Source organism: Symphalangus syndactylus, chromosome 7 (genome assembly GCF_028878055.3).
Source record: "Symphalangus syndactylus isolate Jambi chromosome 7, NHGRI_mSymSyn1-v2.1_pri, whole genome shotgun sequence".
Classification (NCBI taxonomy): domain Eukaryota; kingdom Metazoa; phylum Chordata; class Mammalia; order Primates; family Hylobatidae; genus Symphalangus; species Symphalangus syndactylus.
The window spans coordinates 55,728,333-55,754,060 of record NC_072429.2 but is presented as its reverse complement, the minus strand read 5'-3'; the positions used below and the strand labels follow the sequence as shown (position 1 = coordinate 55,754,060).

At 40.9% G+C, this 25,728-nt stretch overlaps 1 protein-coding gene across 5 annotated transcripts in view; it reads left to right on the top strand.

The window, feature by feature from the left end:
* Positions 1-25,728, top strand: part of NKAIN3 (sodium/potassium transporting ATPase interacting 3) — a 1,176,366-nt gene that overhangs the window by 441,099 nt on the left and 709,539 nt on the right. For all 5 annotated transcript variants that reach the window (XR_008658960.2, XM_055286253.2, XM_055286250.2 and 2 more), the window contains exon 1: positions 23,617-25,183. Coding sequence is in view for 4 of the 5 variants with exons in the window: in XM_055286253.2 (XP_055142228.1) it covers positions 25,130-25,183 (54 nt within the window). In the remaining variant the exon portion in view is untranslated. Of the gene's footprint in view, positions 25,184-25,728 lie in introns of those variants that run through there.

The following is a 25,728-nucleotide window of genomic DNA, read 5'->3' as shown; positions in this document are numbered from 1 at the left end:
GAACCAAGTGGGAAAACACTCTTCAGGATATTATCCAGGAGAACTTCCCCAGTCTAGCAAGACAGGCCAACATTCAAATTCAGGAAATACAGAGAACACCACAAAGATACTCCTGGAGAAGAGCAACCCCAAGACACATAATCATCAGATTCACCAAGGTTGAAATGAAGGAAAAAATGTTCAGGGGAGCCAGAGAGAAAGGTAAGGATACCCACAAAGGGAACCCTATCAGACTAACATCAGATATCTCTGCAGAAACCCTACAAGCCAGAAGATAGTGGGGGCCAATATTCAACATTCTTAAAAAAAAGAATTTTCAACCCAGAATTTCATATCATCCAGCCAAACTAAGCCTCATAAGGGAAGGAGAAATAAAGCCATTTACAGACAAGCAAATGTTGAGAGATTTTATCACCACCAGGCCTGCCTTACAAGAGCTCCTGAAGGAAGCACTAAATATGGAAAGGAAAAACTGGTACCAGCCACTGAAAAAACATATCAAATTTTAAAAACCCTCGACACTATGAAGAAACTGCATCAACTAATGGGAAAATAAATAGCTAGCATCATAATGACAGGATCAAATTCACACATATTATTATTAACCTTAAATGTAAATGGACTGGCAAATTGGATAAAGAGTCAGGACCTTCGGTGTGCTGTGTTCAGGAGACCCATCTCACATGCAAAGGCACACACAAAATAAAGTAGTGAAAGAATTACTCAAAATAAAGGGATGAAGGAATATTTACCAAGCAAATGGAAAGCAAAAAAAAAAAAAAGCAGGGGTTGCAATCCTAGTCTCTTTGTCTCCCACCAACAAAGATCAAGAAAGACAAAGAAGGGCATTACATAATGGTAAGGCGATCAATGCAACAAGAAGAGCTAACTATCCTAAATATATATGCGCCCAATACAGCAACACCCAGATTCAAAAAGCAAGTTCTTAGAGACCTATAAAGAGACTTAGACTCCCACACAATAATAGTGGGAGACTTTAACACCCCACTGTCAATATTAGACAGATCAACAAGACAGAAAATTAACGAGGATATTCAGGACTTGAACTCAGCTCTGGACCAAGTAGACCTAACAGACATCTATAGAACTCTCCACCCAAATCAACAGAATATACATTCTTCTCAGCACCACATCACACTTATTCTAAAACTGACCACATAATTGGAAGTACAACACTCGTCAGCAAATGCGAAAGACTGGAAATCTTAACAGTCTCTCAGACCAAGATGGATTAAAAACTTAAAAAAAAATAGAACTCAGGATTAAGAAACTCACTCAAAACCACATAACTACATGGAAACTAAACAACCTGTTCCTGAATGACTACTGGGTAAATAACAAAATTAAGGTAGAAATAAAGAAGGTCTTTGAAACCAATGAGAACAAAGACACAATGTGTCAGAATCTCTGAGGCACAGCTAAAGGAGTGTTTAGAGGAAAATTTGTAGCACTAAAGGCCCACAGGAAAAGACAGGAATGATCTAAATTTGACAACCTAACATCACAATTAAAAGAACTGGAGAAGCAAGAGCAAACAAATTTAAAATCTAACAGAAGACAAGAAATGACTAAGATCAGAGCAGAACTGAAGGAGATAGAGACATGAAATACCCTTCAAAAAATCAATGAATCCAGGAGCTGGGTTTTTGAAAAGATTAACAAAATAAATAGACCACTAGCCATACTAATAAAGAAGAAAAGAGAGAAGAATGAAATAGACACAATAAAAAATGATAAAGGGGATATCACCACTGATCCCACAGACATACAAACTACCATCAGAGAATACTATAAACACCTCTATGCAAATAAACTAGGAAATCTAGAAGCAATGAATAAATTCCTGGACACATACATGCTCCTAAGACTAAACCAGGTGGAAGTTGAATCCCTGAATAGATCAATAACAAGTTCTGAAATTGAGACAGTTACTAGTAGTCTATCAACAAAAACAAGCCCAGGACCAGAGGGATTCACAGCTGAATTCTACCACAGGTACAAAGAGGAGCTGGTATCAATCCGTCTTACTATTCCAAACAACAGGAATAGAGGGATTCCTCCCTAACTTATTTTATGAGAACAGCATCATCCTGATAGAAAAACCTGGCAGAGACACAACAGAAAAAGAAAATTTCAGGCCAATATCCCTGATGAACATTGATGCAAAAATCCTCAATAAAATATTGGCAAACCAAATAGAGCAGCACATCAAAAAACTTATCCACTATGAACAAGCCGGCTTCATCCCCAGGATGCAAAGCTGGTTTAACATACACAAATCAATAAATGTAGTCCATCACATAAACAGTATCAATGACAAAAACCACATGATTATCTCAATAGAGGCAGAAAAGGCCTTTGATAAAATTAAACATCCCTTTATGCTAAAAACTCTCAATAAACTAGGTATTGATGGAATCTATCTTAAAATAATATGGGCTGTTTATGACAAACCCACAGCCACATCACACTGAATTGGCAAAAGCTAGAAGCATTCCCTTTGAAAACCATCACAAGACAAACATCCCCTCTCTCACCACTCCTATTCAACATAGCATTGGAAGTTCTGGCCTGGGCAATCAGGCAAGAGAAAGAAATAAAGGATATTCAAATGGGAAGAAAGGAAGTCAAATGTCTCTGTTTGCAGATGACATGACTGTATATTTAGAAAACCCCATTGTCTCAGCCCAAAATCTACTTCAGCTGATAAGCAACTTCAGCAATGTCTGCGGATACAAAATCAATGTGCGAAAATCACAAGCATTCCTCTACACAAATAACAGACAGAGAGCTAAATCATGAGTGAACTCCCATTCACAATTGCTACAAAGAGAATAAAATGCCTAGGAATACAACTTACAAGGGATGTGAAGGACCTCTTCAAGGAGAACTACAAACCACTGCTCAAGGAAATAAGAGAGGACATAAATAAATCGAAGAACTTTCCATGATCATGGATAGGAAGAATCAATATGATGAAAATGGCCATACTGCCCAAAGTAATTCATAGATTAAACGTTATCCCTATCAAGCTACAAAAGCCATTGACTTTCTTCACAGAACTAGAAAAAACTACTGTAAATTTCATATGGAACCAAAAAACAGCCCATATATCCAAGACAATCCTAAGCAAAAAGAACAAAGCTGGAGGCATCAGGCTACCTAACTTCAATCTATACTACAATGCTACAGTAACCAAAACAGCATGGTACTGGTACCAAAATAGATATATAGAATGATGGAACAGAACAGAGTGCTCAGAAACAAGGCCACACATCTACAACCATCTGATCTTTGACAAACCTGACAAAAAGAAGAAATGGGGAAAGGATTCCCTATTTAATAAATGGTGTTGGGAGAACAGGCTAGCCATATGCAGACAACTGAAACTGGACCACTTCCTTACACCTTATACAAAAATTAACTCAAGATGGATTAAAAACCTAAACATAAGACCTAGAACCATAAAACCCTAGTAGAAAACCTAGACAATACCATTCAGGACATGGGCATGGGCAAGGACTTCATGACTAAAACACCAAAACCAATGGCAACAAAAGCAAAAATTGACAAATAGGATATAATTAAACTAAAGCGCTTCTGCACAGTGAAAGAAACTATCATCGGAGTAAACAGGCAGCCTACAGAATGGGAGAAAATTTTTGCAATCTATCCGTCTGACAAAGGGCTAATATCCAGAATCTACAAGGAACTTAAACAAATTTATGAGAAAAAAAAAACAAACAACCCCATCAGAAAGTGGGCAAAGGATATGAAAAGACACTTTTCAAAAGAAGACATTTATGCCGCCAACAAACATATGAAAAAAATCTCGTCATCACTGGTCATTAGAGAAATGTAAATCAAAACCACAGTGAGATACCATCTCATGCTAGTTAGGATGGTGACCATTAAAAAGTCAGGAAACAACAGATGTTGGAGAGGACGTGGATAAATAGGAATGCTTTTACACTGTTGGGGGGAGAGTAAATTAGTTCAACCATTGCAGAAGACAGTGTGGTGATTCCTCAAGCATCTAGAACCAGAAATACCATTTGACCCAGCAATTCCATTTCTTGGTATATACCCTAAGGATTATAAACCATTCTATTATAAAGACACATGCACACGTATGTTTATTGAAGCACTGTTCACAATAGCGAAGCCTTAGAACCAACCCAAATGCTCATCAATGATAGCCTGGATGAAGAAAATGTGGCACATATACACCATGGAATACTATGCAGCCATAAAAAAGGATGAGTTCGTGTCCTTTGCATGGACATGGATGAAGCTGGAAACCATCCTTCTCAGCAAACTAACACAGGAACAGAAAACCAAACTCCACATGTTCTCACTCATAAGTGGGAGTTGAACAATGGGAACACATGGACACAGGGATGGGAACATCACACACCTAGACCTTTCAGGGGTTGGGGGGATAGGAGCAGGATAGCATTAGGAGAAATACCTAATGTACTTGTCGGGTTGATGGGTGCAGCAAACCACTGTGGCACGTGCATACCTATGTAACAAACTTGCACGTTCTGCTCATGTGTCCCAAAACTTAAAGTATAATAATTTTAAAAAGTACTGTGATGGTTGATATTATTAAGTAGTTTTGAAAATTAGAAGTGCCATTCAAGGCCAAATAGTATAGATTTGCTTTGCGTTTACTAGATCACAAATGTGCCCTCAGTAAGGCTGTGGTTACACCTGAATAATGTACAGCTCACTACGGGAGAACACATTTTATTAGACAATGTCCTATGGAAAACCCGTGTGTTTTCCATAGCATGAATATACGGAACAATGGTAAGGAATTGATACTTTTTGAAAACAGTTGTAGACCTAGCTCAGTTTTTACTTAAAGGCATTTTTAATTGTATTACATAAATAGTAAAAGGCACAGAAATCCAACTTTTGCCTAAAAATAACCATGAGTACCTGCATACAGATACTCCAGTGTATAGCCAAATCACTGGTGTTGGGACAAAATGGGAAATACATGGAAGTAATTTTACCAAGCAGCACGTCCAGTCTAGAAAAAGCATCCAACAGGGGTTTATAGATGCCCTTAATATCACATGCATATCTCCTGCCCTTACTATTTCAGTGCACAGAGGTTTAGCTTCCTCCTGCCAGCACCTGTGTTTCACCTTTAGGGCAGGTTGCAGGTCTGAGGAATTAAAATCTCCCAGGAACAATTCTCAACTTCTGACTTGTCAAGAGCTGGTATGTAAATACCTCTGCACCCTTGTCCTGCGGAGAAGATGGCTCTGGGGTGCATATTCTGTACCATTTCCAAAGTTCCCCAGATTTGGTGGAATACTGTGGTACTTTGTTTCAGAATCCAACTTGTATTGGCCCTCCTCTTCTGGCTTTACTTTCTCACTCATCTACTGCGGTTTCAGGGATCATCTTCCAAATAAACTGCTTGCATTTTAATTCTTGTCTCAAGGGTCTGCTTCCCTAAAACCTTAAGCTTAAACATGGCTGCACTCTCCTAATCTGTTCATTCTTGGCACCAGGATCTTGAATAAATAATCAATGGGATTCAACCCCATTTTTTTATATATGAAAAGAATTTGAAGGAGTCTTTGAATCCTGATTTTATAAATATAGGAGCAAGATTAGAAGATAATGACCGAACCCACAACATAGGGTCAAGCATCAGAGATTCGATGCAGTGGGAGTGCAGATGTGTTTCCATTCTCTACTTACTGAAGTAATTAGAAGAATTACCTCTGTTTTGGTCAATTCTGTTTCTCTTCTGGTATTGATGGGTTCTACCAAGCCTGCTTCTGAGTTTCCTCTGTCACTGTTTCCCATGAAGATCCCCAATGAAATAATCTTGCCCTTGTATCAAGACCCTTATTATAATTATATGCCAAATATTCCAAGCTTCTGCTTGTGTGTGGCCAAAATCCATATTCAATACAAAGTTAATATCTTGTGTGTTAAGAAAAGGTTTCCTCTGAAAAGGGCTTTCTCTTACCTGCCTCTCACCAGTCCCTATTATCCCTTGTAAGGGCTTATTTCTCTACTTGCTAGAGTTCAGCTCTTCTATGAGTCATCATTTTGGAAAGGAAAAGGGAGCCTTTATGTCTCTACTTTCTTTGGCAGGAAGAATAACTTCCAGGTAGTGTCTTACTTTAAAAAGGAAGCAGAAACATATACCTTGTCTTACTTGGCATGGCTTCAACTCAGAGGTTTTATTGTTATACTATCTAATTCCAGTCATGTAACGACTTACTGATTCATGTGCTGGGTTTTTTCCTTTAGGTCTCACTCGCTAACAGACACTTCCAAGGTTGAAAGGTACAGGGTAAGCTCACCTCAGCTGCAGTTAAGCATGAACCTTTGAGGGGCACACATCCAAACACATTAGGAATAAAAAAGCTGCCAGAAGAACATCTTCATGGTTCTTCTGCCATATGTGCATACTATAAATGATTGTGCTTCACACACAGTCTCTGCAGCATGAACCAGCCCTTAAGCTGGGCATGATTACATGTTCATATTAATGCCTTGCCCAGGTTTATATTTCTAGGGTGCTACTCTGTCTTTCAATCCACTTGGTTTCTAGAATAACCCCCAAAGTATCTAGAAGACACGAATAACACAGCTAGTCAATGATTGACATCTCTTTTTCCTGCCTCATAGCCATTACTTACCATCAGCAAAACATATGGAAACTATATTGATTAAGGCAAGTAATATTAGCTGATATAACAAACATCCTAAATTTTAGTGACTTAACACGATAAAACTTTATCTCTGACTCATGTTAACATTCCTAGTTGGGGAAGACTTTCCATATGATCATCCAGTGTCTCTGTGCCTTCCCTTTGTTGCTTCACCCTCCTACCATTCACCTGATTGAAGAGAAAGAGGGAGACAATGGAGGTTTGCATGTGGAAAGTTTCTAAAGGCCAGATGTGAAATATAATATATTAATTATGTCCTCATTCTTGTGCCATAATCAGCCACATGGCCATACCTGACTGGATCTAGGCTTGAAAATGTTACCAAACTCTGAGACTAAGATGGAAAAGAAGCAAGATTTGGAGAACATATGACACTCTCTGCCAAATATATTATGCTGCTTCTAAACTCCTCATTTTGTCCTGTGATCTCCACTGCCTAGACTACTCCCGCCAATTCATGCCCTTCCCAGCTCTAGAAAATGTTAATCTGTCATGATCACTAAGCTCAGATGTTGCCTTATTTGGGAGACCTTTCCTGATATGCTCATCCTCATTCTCAATTTGTATTAGGTGCCCCTTTTCTTGTTCCCTTTCCATTCTTAACTATCCTCTATTATTAAATTACATGAGTTGCGTTAACAGTTTCTAATTTTGGACAGTGCATATTAGTGACTAACTACATATTGGTTAAGCTACTGAAAGAATGGAGCCCATTGTTTCTCTTACTATGACATGTTCTCTAGTGGTACCAAGATGGCAATCCCCCAATAGGTGCAGGATTAGCTTCATAAGAATTACCCACGGCTCATCCCTGTAATCCCAGCACTTTGGGAGGCCAAGATGAGAGAATGGCTTGGCACCAAAGATTTGAGACAAGCCTGGGTGACAAAGCAAGATCTTGTCTCTTAAAAGAGAAAAGAAAAGAAGGCTCACCTGTGGAGTTTGTTATACCCAGTCCCTTAGCATCAATCTCCAATTGATCATTACTCCTCCCTTGCCCCACGGAGCAAGGGATACTTCTGGACTTCTCTGAACTTGAGTCTGGTCATGTGACTCATTCTGAGTAATAAAATGTGTCTGGAAGCTAGGGTGGGTCAGTTCCAAACAGGGACTTTAAGGACCATGACATGTTTTCATTCATCTTCTTATGCTCCTGCAATAGTCATAAAAAGTGCAGACTCCATGTAACTGCTGTTCCTTTTGTCTGTGTTCTAGAAAGAGAGTCCTGGGGCAGACTTGAACCCAAGCCCAGCCCAGACCAGACCAGCTGTCTTAGTCTATCTGGGCTGCTATAACAAACTACTGTAGACAAAGTAGCTTATTAACAACAGAAATTTATTTCTCACAGTTCTAGAGGCTGAGAAGTCGAAGATTAAGGCATTGGAAGATTCCGTGTCTGATGAGGTCCTGCTCCTCAAAGACAGCAACTTCCACCTGTGTCTTTGTGTAGCAGAAGGGACTAGCTAGCTGTCCAGGGTCACCTGTATAAGGACACCAATCCTACTTATGAGAGTTCTACCCTGGTGACCTAATCATCTCCTCAAAGCCTCACCTTCTAACCTCAGTGACTAGGTTTTAACATATGAATTTTGGGGGGATATAAACATTCAGATCATAGTACCATTCCCTCTGAGTCACAACCAAGTTCACAGCAGTGGGAAAAATAAATATCCGTAAGCCATTGAGATTTTCAGCAGTGTCTTACACAGCATAACTGAAGCAGGGTAAGGCCTAGAAACCTGCACATTAAAAACACTTCAGCCAACCACATTTGGAAACTACTGTACACATTAGACTCTTCATCAACAGGAGAAAACCTAACATTTAAGTGGATGGAACAGGATATCTACAAAGACTTTATCAGCCATCTTCCCAGACACATGGCAGGGTGTTGAATCCCAGCATTTCCCAAGCGGTATTGGAACATGAGCTCAGCCACAGTGGGGTTTTGGGGAAGCAAAGGGGCCCCGGGTATGAGTACTGCTGTTCCCTTCCAACCTCGACGTGGGCAACAATGATGACTGAGCCTACGCAGCATGTGTGTTGTTGTATTTTTTTCTTTCAGCTTTGAATTCATCATTTCATCACAGTATTAAAATGAGCAGGATAACCAAATCTTATACGATCACTTATGTCTGTCTTGCTAATCATTAACTACAACATTTAAAGGTAACATAATTATGTTCTGCATGTAGTGTGTAGCAATAAGAGCTATATTGTTGACTGTGAATAGCATAATTACTATTTCATATGTCTGCAAGGTTGTTTGGGTTTTTTCCCTACATGGCTGACATGTAAAATGTTACTACTGGCCATTTTTTTCCCAAGATGCTCTAGTGATTTTTTTTACCCCTCTTTTAGCCCCACTAATATCATCACATTATACTTCTCCAGCGTTATGTGTTCTCTGTTTATAAGGACAAGTGACGATATGCAATAGGAACAAAAGTACCTGGTTCTTTGAAAGCTGTTCCTATGTGCTATGGTATAACAAATGACAAAGGAATTTGACTTTTGCTATTTCTTCAGTGGAGTAGAGAAGATGTGGGGTACAGAAATATGTTTAACTCTATAAATACTATGGCTTATTTACTTTTTTTTATTATTATACTGTAGGTTTTAGGGTACATGCTTATTTACTTTTATCATATCAAAGAAAGAGGAAATAGTCATAAGAACCCTGAGAAATTTGTCACATCCATGAATCACATTCAGTAGGAAGATTAGAATTTTTATTTCTTTTTTTTTTTTTTTAACTAGTTGACAGTAACATTCATTTCAACTACAGCGTTAAAAACCCAAAGGACAGGCATATTATACAGAAATCCACCAGGGCTCCTCTCAAGTTGGTAACAGCTACAGTCCCGGCTTATTCTTTGTGCCTGCCAAGCTCCGTGCACAGTCTCTGACGCATATAGGGAATGTAATAAATGTTTGTTAATGCACAGTGGTGGGAAGGGAAGATTTATGGTGAGCCAAAATGAGAATCATTGAAGATGCCAATCCAAAAAGCTGTGCATGTGGTTAAAAAAACAAATGCTTCCAAAAACTTTTACCATTTGTCCCTGTCCAAGGAGGTCTCATGCTCACACCCATTGCCTGAAGCATTTGGGGTGCCCATGAAGGTAAGTCTTCTACATCAGCCTGTCACCTCTTCACACTCTGGCTGGCCCTATGCTGACACAAGTGATTCAGAAAATTTTTGTCTGCTGTTATCTTTTGTATAGACACCACAGAATTTTTTATAGTTTCATCAATATTTTTAACAAATCATATTTTCAATTTTTTCTTTAATAGACGGACATAAATATGATCTAGTTTTAAATTCATATGCCCATATCTCATGTTAGAAAACAGCACTCTTTATTGAAATGGAGGCGGTTTATGTAAAATTACTAAGTTGCTAAGTATTTGTGAGCAAACTGAGAAGCTTTTTTTTTTTTTAAAGAACAGTGCAGAAAAAATCAGAGTCTTCCTATAATAACCAATATAAAATCTGCTATTAATCTGTGTAGATTGAATTTACTCTGCAGAAAACAGGAGTATATTTTCCGGGCTTAACTTGTCACAGGAATTCAGGCAATATTTTCTCTCATTAGTATTGTGTCTGTCATAGGATAATAATAAAGGTAAATACAACAAATATTGTATAGCACATAACAGGTATTTTATTCATAAACATCATTAGGTACTCAAAAAAAGGAAATTCAGATGGTTTAATCCTCATGTCAGAAAGCACAGGATTAATACTAACTTTGATCATGAATGACAAAGCAAAGCTCTGGGTTCTTCAAGTAAGATTCTAACTACAAGTTTGACCTTAGTGTTAGTGTCTTTATCTTTTAATGCCTGGCGCAGAAGCATGGCTAATGATGACCAGCAGCTCCACCAGAATATATATATTCCTAAAGATTTTGGTTAAAGAGGTTCTGGGTTTTTCTCCCTTATGCAAAGTTACCAGATTGTTCTCAGCCCTGGTGGCCTTTTGGATGACTCAGGGATACAAGTTTCACCAGAGAGGGCCTGGTTGAATTTTGACTTCCCTACAGGAAGTTAGAGATCACATTGTCTTTGCACTTTGTTTGGGACCCAAGGCCCTTCACAAGGTGGCTTCAGGACACTTACATATAACTACCATCATTTGCTAATATAAAACACCAAAAGCTAGTGTAAATCTGGCTTCCTGTCTTTCTATGCTCCTTTCTGTAGTGGAAATGATGTGGTCTGAGGGGAAGGACTACGGGCTTTGGAAAGAGACATATCTGAGTTTGAGGTGCCTTTACTGTTGGTCATGAGATTGGGCCTCCTGAATTATAGCTGTGATCACCTTCAGATCCTATTCCTTCTTAAAGCTGTTCCTGTTCCTTTTTAATCTCTCTGTAGCACTTGGCACCACAGACCATGCCTTCCTTGGCTGGTCTCTTCTCCTACCTATCTGAGCAGTATTATCCAATGCAGTTTTACCAAAAATAATACAATGACAAAAGAAGGCCCCACATTTATTGAGATGCTACAAGCACTGTAGAAGGAGTTGGGTATACATGAAATAAAACCTTGCCCCTGCCCTTAGATAGCTTACTGTCTGCAGGAGAAACAAGATTATTTAAAAATAATTGCAAATCTCATAATATGTAAGGAGTAGTTGTAGTAGTACTAGTTAGTAGTAAAGACAATTAGAAAACAATAATTTTTTTATTTCAATAGGTTATTGGGGAACAGGTGGTGTTTGGTTACATGAATAAGTTCTTTAGTGGTGATTTCTGAGATTTTGGTGCACCCATCACCTGAGCAGTGTACACTTTACCCAATGTGTAGTCTTTTATCCCTCACGCCCTCATCCATTCCCCCGAGTCCCCAAAGTCCATTGTATCATTCTTATGCCTTTGTGTCCTCATAGCTTAGCTCCTATTTATGAGTGAGAACATATGATGTTTGGTTTTCCATTCCTGAGTTACTTCACTTAGAAAAATTGTCTCCAATTCCATCCAGGTTCCTGCAAATGCCATTATTTCATTCCTTTTTATGGCTGAGTAGTTTTCCGTGGTATATATATATACACGCATATATCACACAGAAAACTAGCTTATTAAAGTTCTTAAATGCCTGCATGAGTAGCTTCAGCTTTATTTTGCAGGTCAGCTCTATTTAAACTTTTTAAAATTCATCATTGTAAGTAAAAAAAAAAAATTGAGACTGCACCAGTGAACACACACACACACACACACACAAAATATATATATAGTCAATGATTACTATTCTCAGAACACATATTACCAAATTCACCTATTAGCTAAAATTTATTTGTAACCTTCAAATCAATACTCACAACATATTACAGTCATTCACTGTCATGTGCAAAGCAGGAAAAAAATTGAGGCAGATATTCTTAGCTGGAGTCAAACAAGGTGATGCTCTGCCTTTTTAAAAAATTTATTATTTAGTTTATACAGTAGATTATTACTGAATTTATTATTTATAGTTCCACAAAAAAATCCCAGGTGCAGGAGAATTTTTCATTTCACAGGAAGAAATAACAAGTAGTATATTAGACCATTAAAAGACTATAAGGAGAGGAAATACTTCCCAACCTTTTTTTATATATATACTTTAAGTTCTGAGATATGTGTGCAGAAACTGCAGGTTTGTTACATAGGTATACGCGTCCCATGGTGGTTTGCTGCACCCATAAACCCATCATCTATATTAGGTATTTCTCCTAATGCTATCCATCCCCTAGCCCCCCACACCCTAACAGGCCCTGGTATGAGATGTTCCCCTCCCTGTGACCATGTGTTCTCATTGTTCAACTCCCACTTATGAGTGAGAACATGCGGTGTTTGGTTTTCTGTTCCTGTGTTAGTTTGCTGAGAAGGATGGTTTCCAGCTTCATCTATATCCTTGCAAAAAACATGAACTCATCCTTTTTTATGGCTGAATAATATTCCACAGTGTATATGTGCCACATTTTCTTTATTGAGTCTATCATTGAAGGGCATTTGGGTTGGTTCCAAGTCTTTGCTATTGTGAACAGTGCTGCAATAAACACATGTGTGCATGTGTCTTCATAGTAGAATGACTTATAATCCTTTGGGTATATACCCAGTAATGGGATTGCTGGGTCAAATGGTATTTCTGGTTCTAGATCCTTGAGAAATCACCACACTGTCTTCCACAATGGTTGAACTAATTTACTCTAACAACAACTGTGTAAAAGCATTCCTATTTCTCCACATCCTCAACAGCATCTGTTGTTTCCTGACTTTTTAATGATCACCATTCTAACTGGCATGAGATGATATCTCATTGTGGTTTTGCATTTCTCTAATGACTAGCGATGATGAGCTTTTTTTCATGTTTGTTGGCCACATAAATGTCTTCTTTTGAGAAGTGTCTGTTCATATCCTTTGCCAGCTTTTTGATGAGGTTGTTTGGATTTTTCTTGTAAATTTGTTTAAGTTCTTTGTAGATTCTGGATATTAGTCCTTTGTCAGATGCATAGATTGCAAAAATTTTCTCCCATTCTGTAGGCTGTTTGTTCACTCTGATGATAGTTTCTTTTGCTGTGCAGAAGCTCTTTAGTTTAATTAGATCCTATTTGTCCATTCTGGCTTTTCTTGCCATTGGTTTTTAGTTATAGTAATGAAGTCCTTGCCCATGCCTATGTCCTGAATGGTATTGCCTAGGTTTTCTTCTAGGATTTTTATGGTTCTAGGTCTTACGTTTAAGTCTTTAATCCATCTTGAGTTAATTTTTGTATAAGGTGTAAGGAAGGGGTCCAGTTTCAGTTTTCTGTATATGGCTAGCCAGTTTTCCCAACACCATTTATTAAATAGGGAATCCTTTCCCCATTGCTTGTTTTTGTCAGATTTGTCAAAGATCAGATGGTTGTAGATGTGTGGTGTTATTTCTGAGCCCTCTATTCTGTTCCATTGGTATATATATATATCTGTTTTCGTACCAGTACCATGCTGTTTTGATTACTGTAGCCTTGTAGTATAGATTGCAGTCAGGTAGCATGATGCCTCCAGCTTTGTTCTTTTTGCTTAGGATTGTCTTGGCTATACAGGCTCTTTTTTAGTTCCATAGGAAATTTAAAGTAGTTTTTTCTAATTCTGTGAAGAAAGTCAATGGTAGCTTGATGAGATAGCAATAAATCCATAAATTACTTTGGGAAGTATGGCCATTTGCATATTGATTCTTCCTATCCATGATCATGGAAAGTTCTTCCGTTTGTTTATGTCCTCTCTTATTTCCTTGAGAAGTGGTTTGTAGTTCTCCTTGAAGAGGTCCTTCACATCCCTTGTAAGTTGTATTCCTAGGCATTTTATTCTCTTTGTAGCAATTGTGAATGGGAGTTCATTCATGATTTGGCTCTCTGTTTATTTGTGGAGAGGAATGCTTGTGATTTTTGCACACTCATTTTGTATCCTGAGACTTTGCTAAAGTTGCTTATCAGCTTAAGGAAATTTTGGGCTGAGACAATGGGGTTTTCTAAATATACGGTCATGTCATCTGCAAATCGAGACAATTGACTTCCTCTCTTCCTATTTGAATACCTTTTTGTTTCTTTCTCTTGCCTGATTACCCTGGCCAGAACTTCCAATACTATATTGAATAGGAGTGGTGGGAGAGGGCATCCTTGTGCCAGTTTTCAAAGGGAATGCTTCCAGCTTTTGCCAGTTGAGTATGATATTGGCTGTGGGTTTGTCATAAACAGCTCATTATTTTGAGAAAGGTTCCATCAACACCTAGTTTAGCAAGAGTTTTTAGTATGAAAGGGTGTTGAATTTTATCGAAGGCCTTTTCTGCATCTATTGAGATAATCATGTGGTATTTGTCATTGGTACTGTTTATGTGATGGATTATGTCTTTTGATTTGCATATGTTGAACCAGACTTGCATCCTGGGAATGAAGCAGACTTGAATATGGTGGACAAGCTTTTTAATGTGATGCTGGATTCGGTTTGTCAGTATTTTATTGAGGATTTTCACATCGATGTTCATCAGGGATACTGGCCTAAAATTTTCTTTTTTTGTTGTTTCTCTGCCAGGTTTTGGTATCAGGATGATGCTGGTCTCATAAAATTAGTTAGGGAGTAGTCCTTCTTTTTCTGTTGTTTGGAATAGTTTCAGAAGGAATGGTACCAGATCCTCCTTGTACCTGTGGTAGAACTCAGCTGTGAATCTGTCTTGTCCTGGGCTTTTTTTTGTTGGTAGGCTATTAGTTATGGTCTCAATTTCAGAAGTTGTTATTGGTCTATTCAGGGATTTGACTTCTTCTTGTTTTAGTCTTGGGAGGATGTATGTGTCCAGGAATTTAACTGTTTCTTCAAGATTTTCTAGTTTATTTGTGTAGTGGTGTTTACAGTATTCTCTGATGGTAGTTTGTATGTCTTAGGATCAGTGGTGACATTATCTTTATTATTTTTTATTGTGTCTATTTGATTTGTCTCTGTTTTCTTCTTTATTAAGTCTGGGTAGCAGTCCATTTTGTTAATCTTTTCAAACAACCAGCACCTGGATTCATTGATTTTTTGAAGGGTTTTTCGTGTCTCCATCTCTTTCAATTCTGCTCTGATCTTAGTTATTTCACATCTTCTGCTAGCTTTTAAATTTGTTTGCTCTTGCTTCTCTAGTTCCTTTAATTGTGATGTTAGGGTGTCGAATGTAGATCATTCCTGCTTTTAACTGTGGGCATTTGGTGCTATAAATTTCCCTCTAAACACTGCTTTAGCTGTGTCCCAGAGATTCTGGTGCATTGTGTCTTTGTTCTCATTGTTTTCAAAGAACTTATTTATTTCTGCCTTAATTTCATTATTTATTCATTAGTCATTTAAGAGCAGGCTGTTCAGTTTCCATGTAGTTGTACGATTTTGAGTGAGTTTCTTAGTTCTGGGTTTTAATTTGATTGCATGGTTGTCTGAGATACTATTTGTTATGATTTCCATAATTTTGCATTTGCTGATAAGTGTTTTACTTCCAATTATGTGGTGAATTTTAGAATAAATGTGACATGGTGCTGAAAAGAATGTATATTCTGTTGATTTGGAGTGGAGAGTTCTGTAGATGTCTATTAGGTCCACTTGTTCCAGAGCTGAGTTCAAGTCCTGAATACCCTTGTTAATTTTCTGTCTTGTTGATCTGTCTAATACAGACAGTGGGGTGTTAAAGTCTCCCACTATTATTGTGTGGGCATGTAAGTCTCTTTGTAGGTCTCTAAGAACTTGCTTTATGAATCTGGGTGCTCCTATATTGGGTGCATATATATTTAGGATAATTGGCTCTCTTGTTGCATTGATCTCTTTACCATTATGTAATGCCCTTCTTTGTCTTTTTTGATCTTTGTTGGTTTAAAGTCTGTTTTATCAGAGATTAGGATTGCAACCCCTCCTTTGTTTTTTTTTTTTTTTTTTTTTTTGCTTTCCATTTGCTTGGTAAATATTCCTCCATCCCTTTATTTTGAGCCTGTGTGTGTCTTTGCATGTGAGATGGGTCTCCTGAATACAGCACTCTAATGGGTCTTGACTCTATCCAATTTGCCAGTCTGTGTCTTTTAATTGGGGCATTTAGCCCATTTATATTTAAGGTTAATAATGTTATGTGTGAATTTGATCCTGTCTTTATGATCCTGTCATTATTTTGCCCATTAGCTGATTCAGTTTCTTCTTAGTGTCAATGGTCAATGTTTTTGCAGTGGCTGGTACTAGCTTTTCCTTTTCATATTTAGTGCTTCCTTCAGGAGCTCTTGTAAGGCAGGACTGGTGATGACAAAATCTCTTAACATTTGCATGTCTGTAAACGACTTTATTTCTTATTTGCTTATGAAGCTTAGTTTGGCTGGATATGAAATTCTGGATTGAATATTCTTTTTTTTTTTTAAGATTGTTGAATATTGACCCCCACTCTCTTCTGGCTTCTAGGGTTTCTGCAGAGAGATCTGATATTAGTCTGATAGGGTTCCCTTTGTGGGTATCCTGATCTTTCTCTCTGGCTGCCCTTAACATTTTTGCTTTCATTTCATCCTTGGTGAATCTGAAGATTATGTGTCTTGGGGTTGCTCTTCTCCAGGAGTATCTTTGTGCTGTACTCTGCATTTCCTGAATTTGAATGTTGGCCTGTCTTGCTAGGTTGGGAAAATTCTCCTGGATAATATCCCGAGGAGTGTTTTCCCACTTGGTTCCATTCTCCTGTCACTTTCAGGTACACCAATCAGATGTACATTTGGTCTTTTCATATAGTCCCATATTTCCTGGAGGCTTTGTTGGTTCCTTTTCATTATTTTTTCTCTAATCTTGCCTTCTTGATTGAGTTCCTTAAGTTGATCTTCAACCTCTAATATCCTTTCTTCCACTTGATCAATTCGGCTATTGATTCTTATGTAAGATTCATGAAGTTCTCATGCTGTGTTTTTCAGCTCCATCAGGTAATTTATGTTCTTCTCTAAACTGGTTATTCTAGTTAGCAATTCCTCTAAACTTTTATCAAAGTTTTTCACTTCCTTGCATTGGGTTAAAACATGCTCCTTTAGCTCGGAGGAGTTTGTTATTATCAACCTTCTGAAGCCTACTTCTGTAAATTTGTCTAACTCATTCTTTGTCCAGTTTTATTCCCTTGCTGGCGAGGAGTTTTGATCCTTTGGAGAAGAGGCATTCCTGTTTTTGTAATTTTCAGCCTTTTGCGCTGTTTTTTCTTTATCTTCAAGGATGTATCTACCTTTGATCTTTGATGTTGGTGAAATTTGGATGGGGTTTCTGTGTGTATGTCACTTTCGTTGATGTTGATGCCATTCCTTTCCATTTGTTGGTTTTCCTTTTAACAGTCAGGCCCGTCTGTTGCAGGTCTGCTGTAATTTGCTGGAGGTCCACTCCAGACCCTGTTTGCCTGGGTATCACCAGCGGAGGCTGCAGAACAGCAAAGATTGCTGCCTGTTCCTTCCTCTGGAAGCTTTGTCCTCGAGGGGCACCTGCCAGATGCCAGCTGGAGCTCTCCTATATGAAGTGTTTGTTGAACCCCGCTGGGAGGTGTCTCTCAGTCAGGAGGCATGGGGGTCAGGGACCCACTTGAGAAGGCAGTCTATGCCTTAGCAGAGCTTGAACGCTGTGCTGGGAGATCCACTGCTCTTTTCAGAGCTGGCAGGCAGGAGCGTTTAAGTCTGCTGAAGCTGTGCCCACAGCCGTCCCTTCCCCCAGGTGCTGTGTCCCAGGGAGTTTTATCTATAAGCCCCTGACTGGGGCTGCTGCCTTTCTTTCAGAGATGCCCTGGCTAGAAATGAGGAATCTAGAGAGGCAGTCTGGCTAGAGCAGCTTTGAGGAGCTGAGTTGGGCTCCGTCCAGTTCAACTTCCCGGGGGCTTTGTTTACACTGTGAAGGAAAAACCATCTATTCAAGTCTCAGTAATGGTGGACGCCCCTCCCCTCACCAAACTCCAGAGTCCCAGGTGGACTTCAGACTGCTGTGATGGCAGTCAGAATTTGAAACCAGTGGTTTCTTAGCTTGCTGGGCTCCATGGGGGTGGGATCCGCTGAGCTGGACCACTTGGCTCCCTGGCTTCAGTCCCCTTTTCTGGAGAGTGAATGGTTTTGTCTTGCTGGCATTCCACGCACCACTGGGTTATGAAAAAAACTCCTGCAGCTAGCTCCATGTCTGCCCAGAGGGCCACTCAGTTTTGTGCTTGAAACCCTGGGTCCTGGTGGCATAGGCATCTGAGGGAATCTCCTGGTCTGTGGGTTGCGAAGACCATCAGAAAGGCGTAGCATCTGGGCCAGAGTGCACTGCTCCTCAGGGCACAGTCCCTCATGGCTTCCCTTGGCTAGGGGAGGAAGTTCCCTGACCCCTTGCGCTTCTCAAGTGAGGTGATGCCCCACCCTGCTTTGGATGGCCTTCCATGAGCTGCACCCACTGTCTAACCAGTCCCAGTGAGATGAGTCGTGTACCTCAGTTGGAAATGCAGAAATCTGTGTTGATCTCACTGGGAGCTGCAGACTGGAGCTGTTCCTATTCAGTCATCTTGTCAGCCACCCGTCCCATCACAGTACTTTTAATAACTGACTACTTACTCACTTTTCCTTGCTACCAAGTTCATTTTCTAATTTTCTCCTTTGAGAACACAGAGGGAAACTATTTGGTTTTACCAAATAGTTTAACGGTTGTTTAAAAATCCTCTCAATTTCTTGAATAAAAATGTACAGGAAAAAGTAGAGTCATGCTCACATTGAGATGTAAGCTTGTTTAGTGATTAAAAAAATACAAATTGTATATTTATGTATCTTGGTGTAAGTATTTGGCGATTTTATATGAATATTAATATATCATGAACAAGTAAGAAAAATCTATCATTCATGTTTCTGAAAAATAGTTCATTCCATATTAGCCTGAGTTAATGTATTTTGTGTTAGGTTTTACGTTTCTGATGGGCAATCTCTTCAGTACTTCATATGCTTGCTGTATATGTGTCACACATTTGTATAAGACTGTTTCTTATTTTTAACTAGAAATAATCCTAGATGTACAGAAAAGTTGCAAAAGTAGTACACAGAGAGATCCTATTACCTTTCACTCACCTTTCTTAATGGAAACCTTTTACAGAAACATAACGCAATAATATAGGGTTGATTCTTGCGCCAGACAGGTGTGAGAAAATCTACTCCAAAAGTTCATTATATGATATTAATAGTCTTTCTGCATATGTTATAGCAGTGCCTCCTTCGTTTGAAAACGGGAGGTAATGGGGGCAGTATTCTCTGTACTTTGGAGTGCTTAATGTAATCTAATAAATACACACATGCATGCTTACAGAAAAGGTTCACGGTGGCATCAGGATTTGCAGAGACTGTATTTGTGTTTTCTTTTCATTTCTATCATGTTACCCTCGCTCTTACTTTGTTACTGTCAATTGTTGGGGCTCTAGCCTATGAGGACTTGTCTGATCTGAGCTCCTGAAATCTTGAAAGCAGAGAGTAGCTGAGTTTTTAATGGTTCTAATGAATTGTTTGAATCTCTGATATGAGGACTCTGACACATGGCTCCCAAGATACACAGTATGCATGTTCGTTGCAGAGAAATCCCCAGTGGTTGCCAATACTCAGCAATAAATTAAGCAGTGAGGAATTCTTGAACTTGCCAGTGTTGGTTGGGCTGCTCACTGCATGACATTAAGAAAACACTAAATGGGCCAGGCACGGTGGCTCACGCCTGTAATCCCTGCACTTTGGGAGGCCAAGGCGAGTGGATCACCACAGGTCAGGAGTTCGAGACCAGCCTGGCCAACATGGTGAAACCCCGTCTCTACTAAAAATACAAAAATTAGCCGGCAGTGGTGGTGGGTGCCTGTAATCCCAGCTACTCAGGAGACTGAGGCAGGAGAATTGCTTGGACCTGGGAGGCGGAGGTTGGAGTGAGCCGAGATCGCACCATTGCACTCCAGCCTGGGGGAAAAGAGTGAAACTGTCAAAAAAAAAAAAAAAGTAAAAAAAGAAAAACACTAAATGTGTATCATTGCAATACTAATTATCATAACCAGATCAGTGTTTTTAGGCCATTGATGGAGTCAATGTTAATTGAAGCTTATTATTAAGCAAAACAGAAATGGAAAAAAGGTGCTTGACTATATCCTTCCAATTGCAGAACTAATTATAAGTAACATTTATTCAATCAAAATACACCAAAGAACTTTTCTTATCCTTTCTCCTTCAGTTTCTCCCACTCTACAAGCTTTCAAGTGACCTTAGAAACACCCCCACACCATATGTCCATCTCTAATTTCTTTCTTATCTCCTGAAAAACAGCCACCTTAGGGGCATTTTTAAATGTTTATATGTAAAGTGCTTAAAATATCAAGAAATATCTATCTTTTTAGAGAGGAAGAAAATATAAAAAAATAACTGTTATTTTTCCCTCGTGCATGCCCCCAACATTCATACATTCAATGCTATGCATAATAAGTGAACCAATTCTAGCAAGAAGAATGGTGTCAACAGCCATGCAATGGCACACTTATGTTCTGTAGCCCTTCGCAGGCATGCTTCAAACTAGCCATACATATGTGTCCACATTTTGCTCCAGTGTAAACCTTATCTTCGCTCCACCTGAGCTGGCATACTGCTTTGAAATGTCTGTCAGATAATCATGAAGTGAAGCCAGTTGTAGGAGAAGGTGTAGAGAATTATAATTTGCTTGCTCCATGAAGGCCCCAAGGAGGTGCTCACAATTAAGCAGGCATCAGAGGAAACACATATATTTACTAATACATTGAAGAACTTTTCACAATGGAGGTAGAATGCTTAATCAGGCAATAAACTATTCAACTCAATAAAAATGCAGAACTGGGAGGCTTACACAAACAAACAAAAAACAGTGCAATAATTAAGGAGTAATTTTAATTCAAAACAATCTTAATTTAAGGAGAAACTTAAAGCTGGTGTCCCATATCCAGTATTTGAAACTGAACGCCCAAAAGTTGGGAATCTGGAAATCTGCACTTCTAGATCTGGCCTCTGGATATGCTGTCTCCCCCAGGTTATCTGCTAGTTTGGACAACTACAACTCAATCCTCCTTTAAAGGAGATAGGACTGAAGTTTCTCAAAAGGAATTTCACCAAGAAATAAAGACATAGAAGAGATAGGCATGAGACCAAAACAAAACAAACACACAGAGTCACATGGCATTAAGGAGTGTGTGTGTATACATATGTTTAATACTCACTACATACTATATATGTGCATGTATACATATATGTTCAACATGATGGATGAAGTATTATGCTAAAAATGTACACACATTGTTCTTCATGCAACAAATATTGAATTTAACTACTGTTATAAGCACTGGGGAAACAGCTTTGCATTTGAGTTGGGGAGACAGGAAATCACACAGTAAGCAAACAATCAGTTTGAAGAAAAATAGAGTGGCTGGAGTATTATTTTAGAAGGCCTGTTGAGTAAAGGCCTCCATGGGATGTGACATGAGGCTGAGACCTGCATGAGCCAAGGTTGTAAACTCCACAGAGACAGGCAAGGGGCAAATGCTAAGGCTTAGCCCTCTGGGGCAAGTCATTTTTATCACACCCACTTAATGTATGGGGAAAATAGGGTTCACAGGGGAGCAAAATGGCTTCTCTGAGATTCTATGGCCAAGAAGCAGCATGAACAGCCATATAGCTGATGGGCTGTTCTACTTAGATTATTTCCTCTACAGTTGGTTTTACCGAACTCCTGTCCAGGCCCCATCCTTTCCATTGCTGTCATTTTTTAGTCTCATTTCCTCTCCCCAAGAGACTGGTAATTCCTCTTTTAAACCTTCTCTAACTCTCACAGGAAGAAAACTTAATGACAGCAGTTGGCACTAACCTCTTTCAGAGGCAGTGCTACTTTATGCCTGCAGCTGCTCTCCCTTCCCACCTGTAAGCCCTTGAGGGGAAGAGAGGGAGTGGTATCATTTACCTTTGCAGAGCAGGCAACTAGCACAGCCCTTTGCATAGAAGCAATTAAGAAGTGAACTTGTAAGAAGTATTTGAGGGAAGGATGGAGAAAAGAAGGAAAAAAAGGAAGGGAGAAAGATTTTTAGTTCAGCATGTAATACAATTTAGAAAATGAGAATAAGAGATTGCAGAGAGAAATGAAGGTAGCTTCACACAATTTCTAGACTTCTTATTAGCATTGTGTTATCTTTGTTTCTTGTTTAAATGCATTTAGTACAAATGCATTTTTCAACGTCTTAAATTACACAAAGAAGAAACTCCAATTTGAGGCTATCAGTAAAGGCAGCAATGGGAAAGGGAGAGGTACAAGGGATCCTCCTGGTCTCCTGAAATCATACCACATGGGTGGTACTAACTGAATGTTAGATCAATGTACATTATTACACCTGCTTATGAGGGAACAGCTAGCTTCCCTGTGGGTAACTGCTATTTGTGTCCCAAGTTTCAGAGGCAGCATAGGGAATATGTAAATCCAGGAGCTCTAGAGTCACATTCCCTGGCTTTGCATTCCTCTTCCTGGTTTAGCAGCCAGGGGAGCCCCTCCTCCTGTTTCCCTGTCTTTTCATTGGTGATGCTCACAACACCCACCCCATGAGGTTGCAGTGATGATTAAATGAGTGAACACACATAAAGTACTTAGATGGGTGTATGGCACCTGGCAAGGACCCAGTGCAGGTTAGCTGCTAATATGGTACTTCTCAAATAAATAAAATCATGACAAAGTATACTGGGGTAAACATACGTAATTTGGAGAGAAGGAAGTGTCAGTATTTTTATTACCATCATTCATCACAAGTCTCTGGAGATGAAGAGGTTACAACAATTTCTGGAAGTTATAGATAGAAGACTTGTTCATGTCCTCTCACTTTTCAGCCGCTTCCTACAGCTTTTAGAGGGGTCAATGGCCTGAGATGATCTGCAATGTCCTTTTCTACATGCTAAACTACTTGTCAGTGTTCATTTTTTTCCTATTATTTTCATCCATCAAGAATGATGACGAGTATGTGCATTGTGCATAAAGGCAGCGTGCTCACATGATCCTTGATCACTGATATCTTAAAGCTTGGATTAAAAAAGAAGAAGGAGTTCTGACTGGACTTCTCCCTTCTCCATGATAATAATAGAGGTGGAATGTAAACAATGAATGTTCTTGACCCTTTTATTAACCCAAATCCTGAGGTTATTCATGTGTCCCTACTAGAATTTCAAAGATGTGCAGACTTCCTTGGGAATGATAACCGTCTTAAATTATAAACATAGATCCTGAAGAAACGTTTCAGAAAGGATAAAAATAAAAATAGGACTGCTTTTAACGCCTGAACTAACGGCTTGAGCAGTTTCCATGTCTGGAGTGGAAGTATTAATAACGCAAAGATGTCTTGCCTTTTCTTACCAACCTACCGCCAAGAACCCAGGAGGGCAGCAGTGGGCTAGAAACAGAGTTTCTTTGCCAAATTCTGAAAACAGCCTTTTCCGAGATAATTGGCCTGCAAGCTTGTTCCCTGTTCTGGTGTGCTTTTGAGCTCCTTGCGCAGTTCCACCAGGTACAACAAATGCGCCCATAAAATCTGTCTTCGAGCCCTGATGAAATTTCATCCTCTGCAGAACGCCTCCGCTCTGTTTTATTAAGTGGGAGAGAGCAGGAGAGTTTCCACAGGATTCACACAGAGTTTGTCCGTATCTTAACTATCCGAGATCTTCTTCCCAAATCCTTCTCAATTTATTTCTGTGAAGATATATTTATACCTATTCCGGAAATCTCCTCCATTTCTAGAAAAAGCTACGCATCTTCTTCTTCCTCGACTTCTCTTTTCTCACTCCCGGTGAGGATTTCAAAGGGTCTGTGAGGTAAGAAGGCTAAGCCAGGTCACTCCGCGGCGTCCTGGCTAGTCCCGGCGTCCTGGCTAGTCCCGGCGCCCTGGGCGGGTGCATCGCTCCGCCGCAGCGCCCCTTGCCAACCAACTCTGTCCAACTTTCCCTTTCAGACTCCAGCAGGGGCGCCCTCCAGGCAACCGGCTGCGGCGGGCAGAAGCAAGCTCGGCTGGGAGACCCCCGAGCTGCGTGCCCAGAGCCGGCTGAACAGACTCACCCGCGCAGCGCTCGCCGGCCCTCTAGCATCCGGGCAGGTTCCGGAGCTGGGCCTTGCGCTCCGCGGCGCCCGCCCACCCTGGGTGTCTCGCGTCCCGGCCCTTCCTCCCCCGAACCCAAGCTATCCCAACTCCCATCCTCGCCACCTCTGGGGCAGCTCAACTAAGCCGTGTCCCGTCCCTTGGAAACGCGTCCGACCACCCTCCCAACCCCCAGCACGACCCTCAGCGAGAAAGCCCAGCTGGGTCTACCCAGTTACACCGGTCAACCAGGGTCTCCATCGCCGCCGGCCGCCCTAATTCACGCTCATTCATATTCATTCTCTTTACTCTGTCCCTGTTCCTTTCTCCCCAAAGACTCCTAACTAGACAGGCCGATCCTCCCCAGCGGCACTCCCTTTCATTCTTCCCTTCCCACCACACACACACACACACACACACACCCGGACCCAGACAGCCCACTCCAGTTTCCAGACGCCCACCTCCTACATACTCCCCTCCCCTAAACAGACATTCACCCACTCGCCATCTGTAGCCTCCTTCCAACCCCCGGCCCCGCCCGCCTGGCTCCCCCTCCCCAAGAAGCAGACCTGCACAGTGGGACGCAGGGACCCCCGCCAGACGCTCGGGTCGTGCGCGCCGCACTGACCTCGGCCCGCCCCGCCGGGAAACTAACAAAGGCGGGCGCGAGCCCCGAGCCCAGGAGCCGCGAGCGGCGGCCGCGGGGCCGGGGAGCCTGGGCTGGGCCGAGCGGGGACTACTCCGGAGTCAGGAGGCAGCAGCGGCGGAGGACGCGGATCCCCGGCAGTCAGCGCCGCTCGGACGCTGCCGGCACCATGGGCTGCTGCACCGGACGCTGCTCGCTCATCTGCCTCTGCGCGCTGCAGTTGGTGAGTGCCCCGAGCGCCCCTGCCCCAGGACAGGTCCCTGCTCCAGGACCGGCCTCTCCGACTCCCTCTGCGGTTCCACAGCTCCAGTCAAAGGGCGAACGGGTGAACAGGGCGCTCCGCCCGGCTCCCACTCTCCCCATCTCCCGGCTGGGCTCGCACTGCTCTCCAGCCGCGGGCACTCGCCGGGTCGCCCCTGCCCTGCAGGAGGGCGCGGTCTCACCCCGGGTCCCGTGCGCTGGGGTTTGCCGCGCTCCCGCCGGGCGTCGCCACGCGGTCCAGGGGTTGCTCTCCAGGCGCCGGGGGAGTAAGCGATTTTCCCGCCCCTTGATCCGACACCTGGCTTTAGCACCCTCCGCGTTCGTGCTGAAGTTACACGGGGACTTGCGGGCTCTTTCTTCTTAGGATGATTTCCAAGAATGTTGCTTAGTTACACTGTGTGGGAATGCCCAGGTTCTGAGGAGACAGAAGCTGCCTCAACTCTGTTAGTGAAGAGTGAGGTGGTTCTTAACCTTCAGCAGGTTGAAAAGTGATGGTTAAGGAGGCTG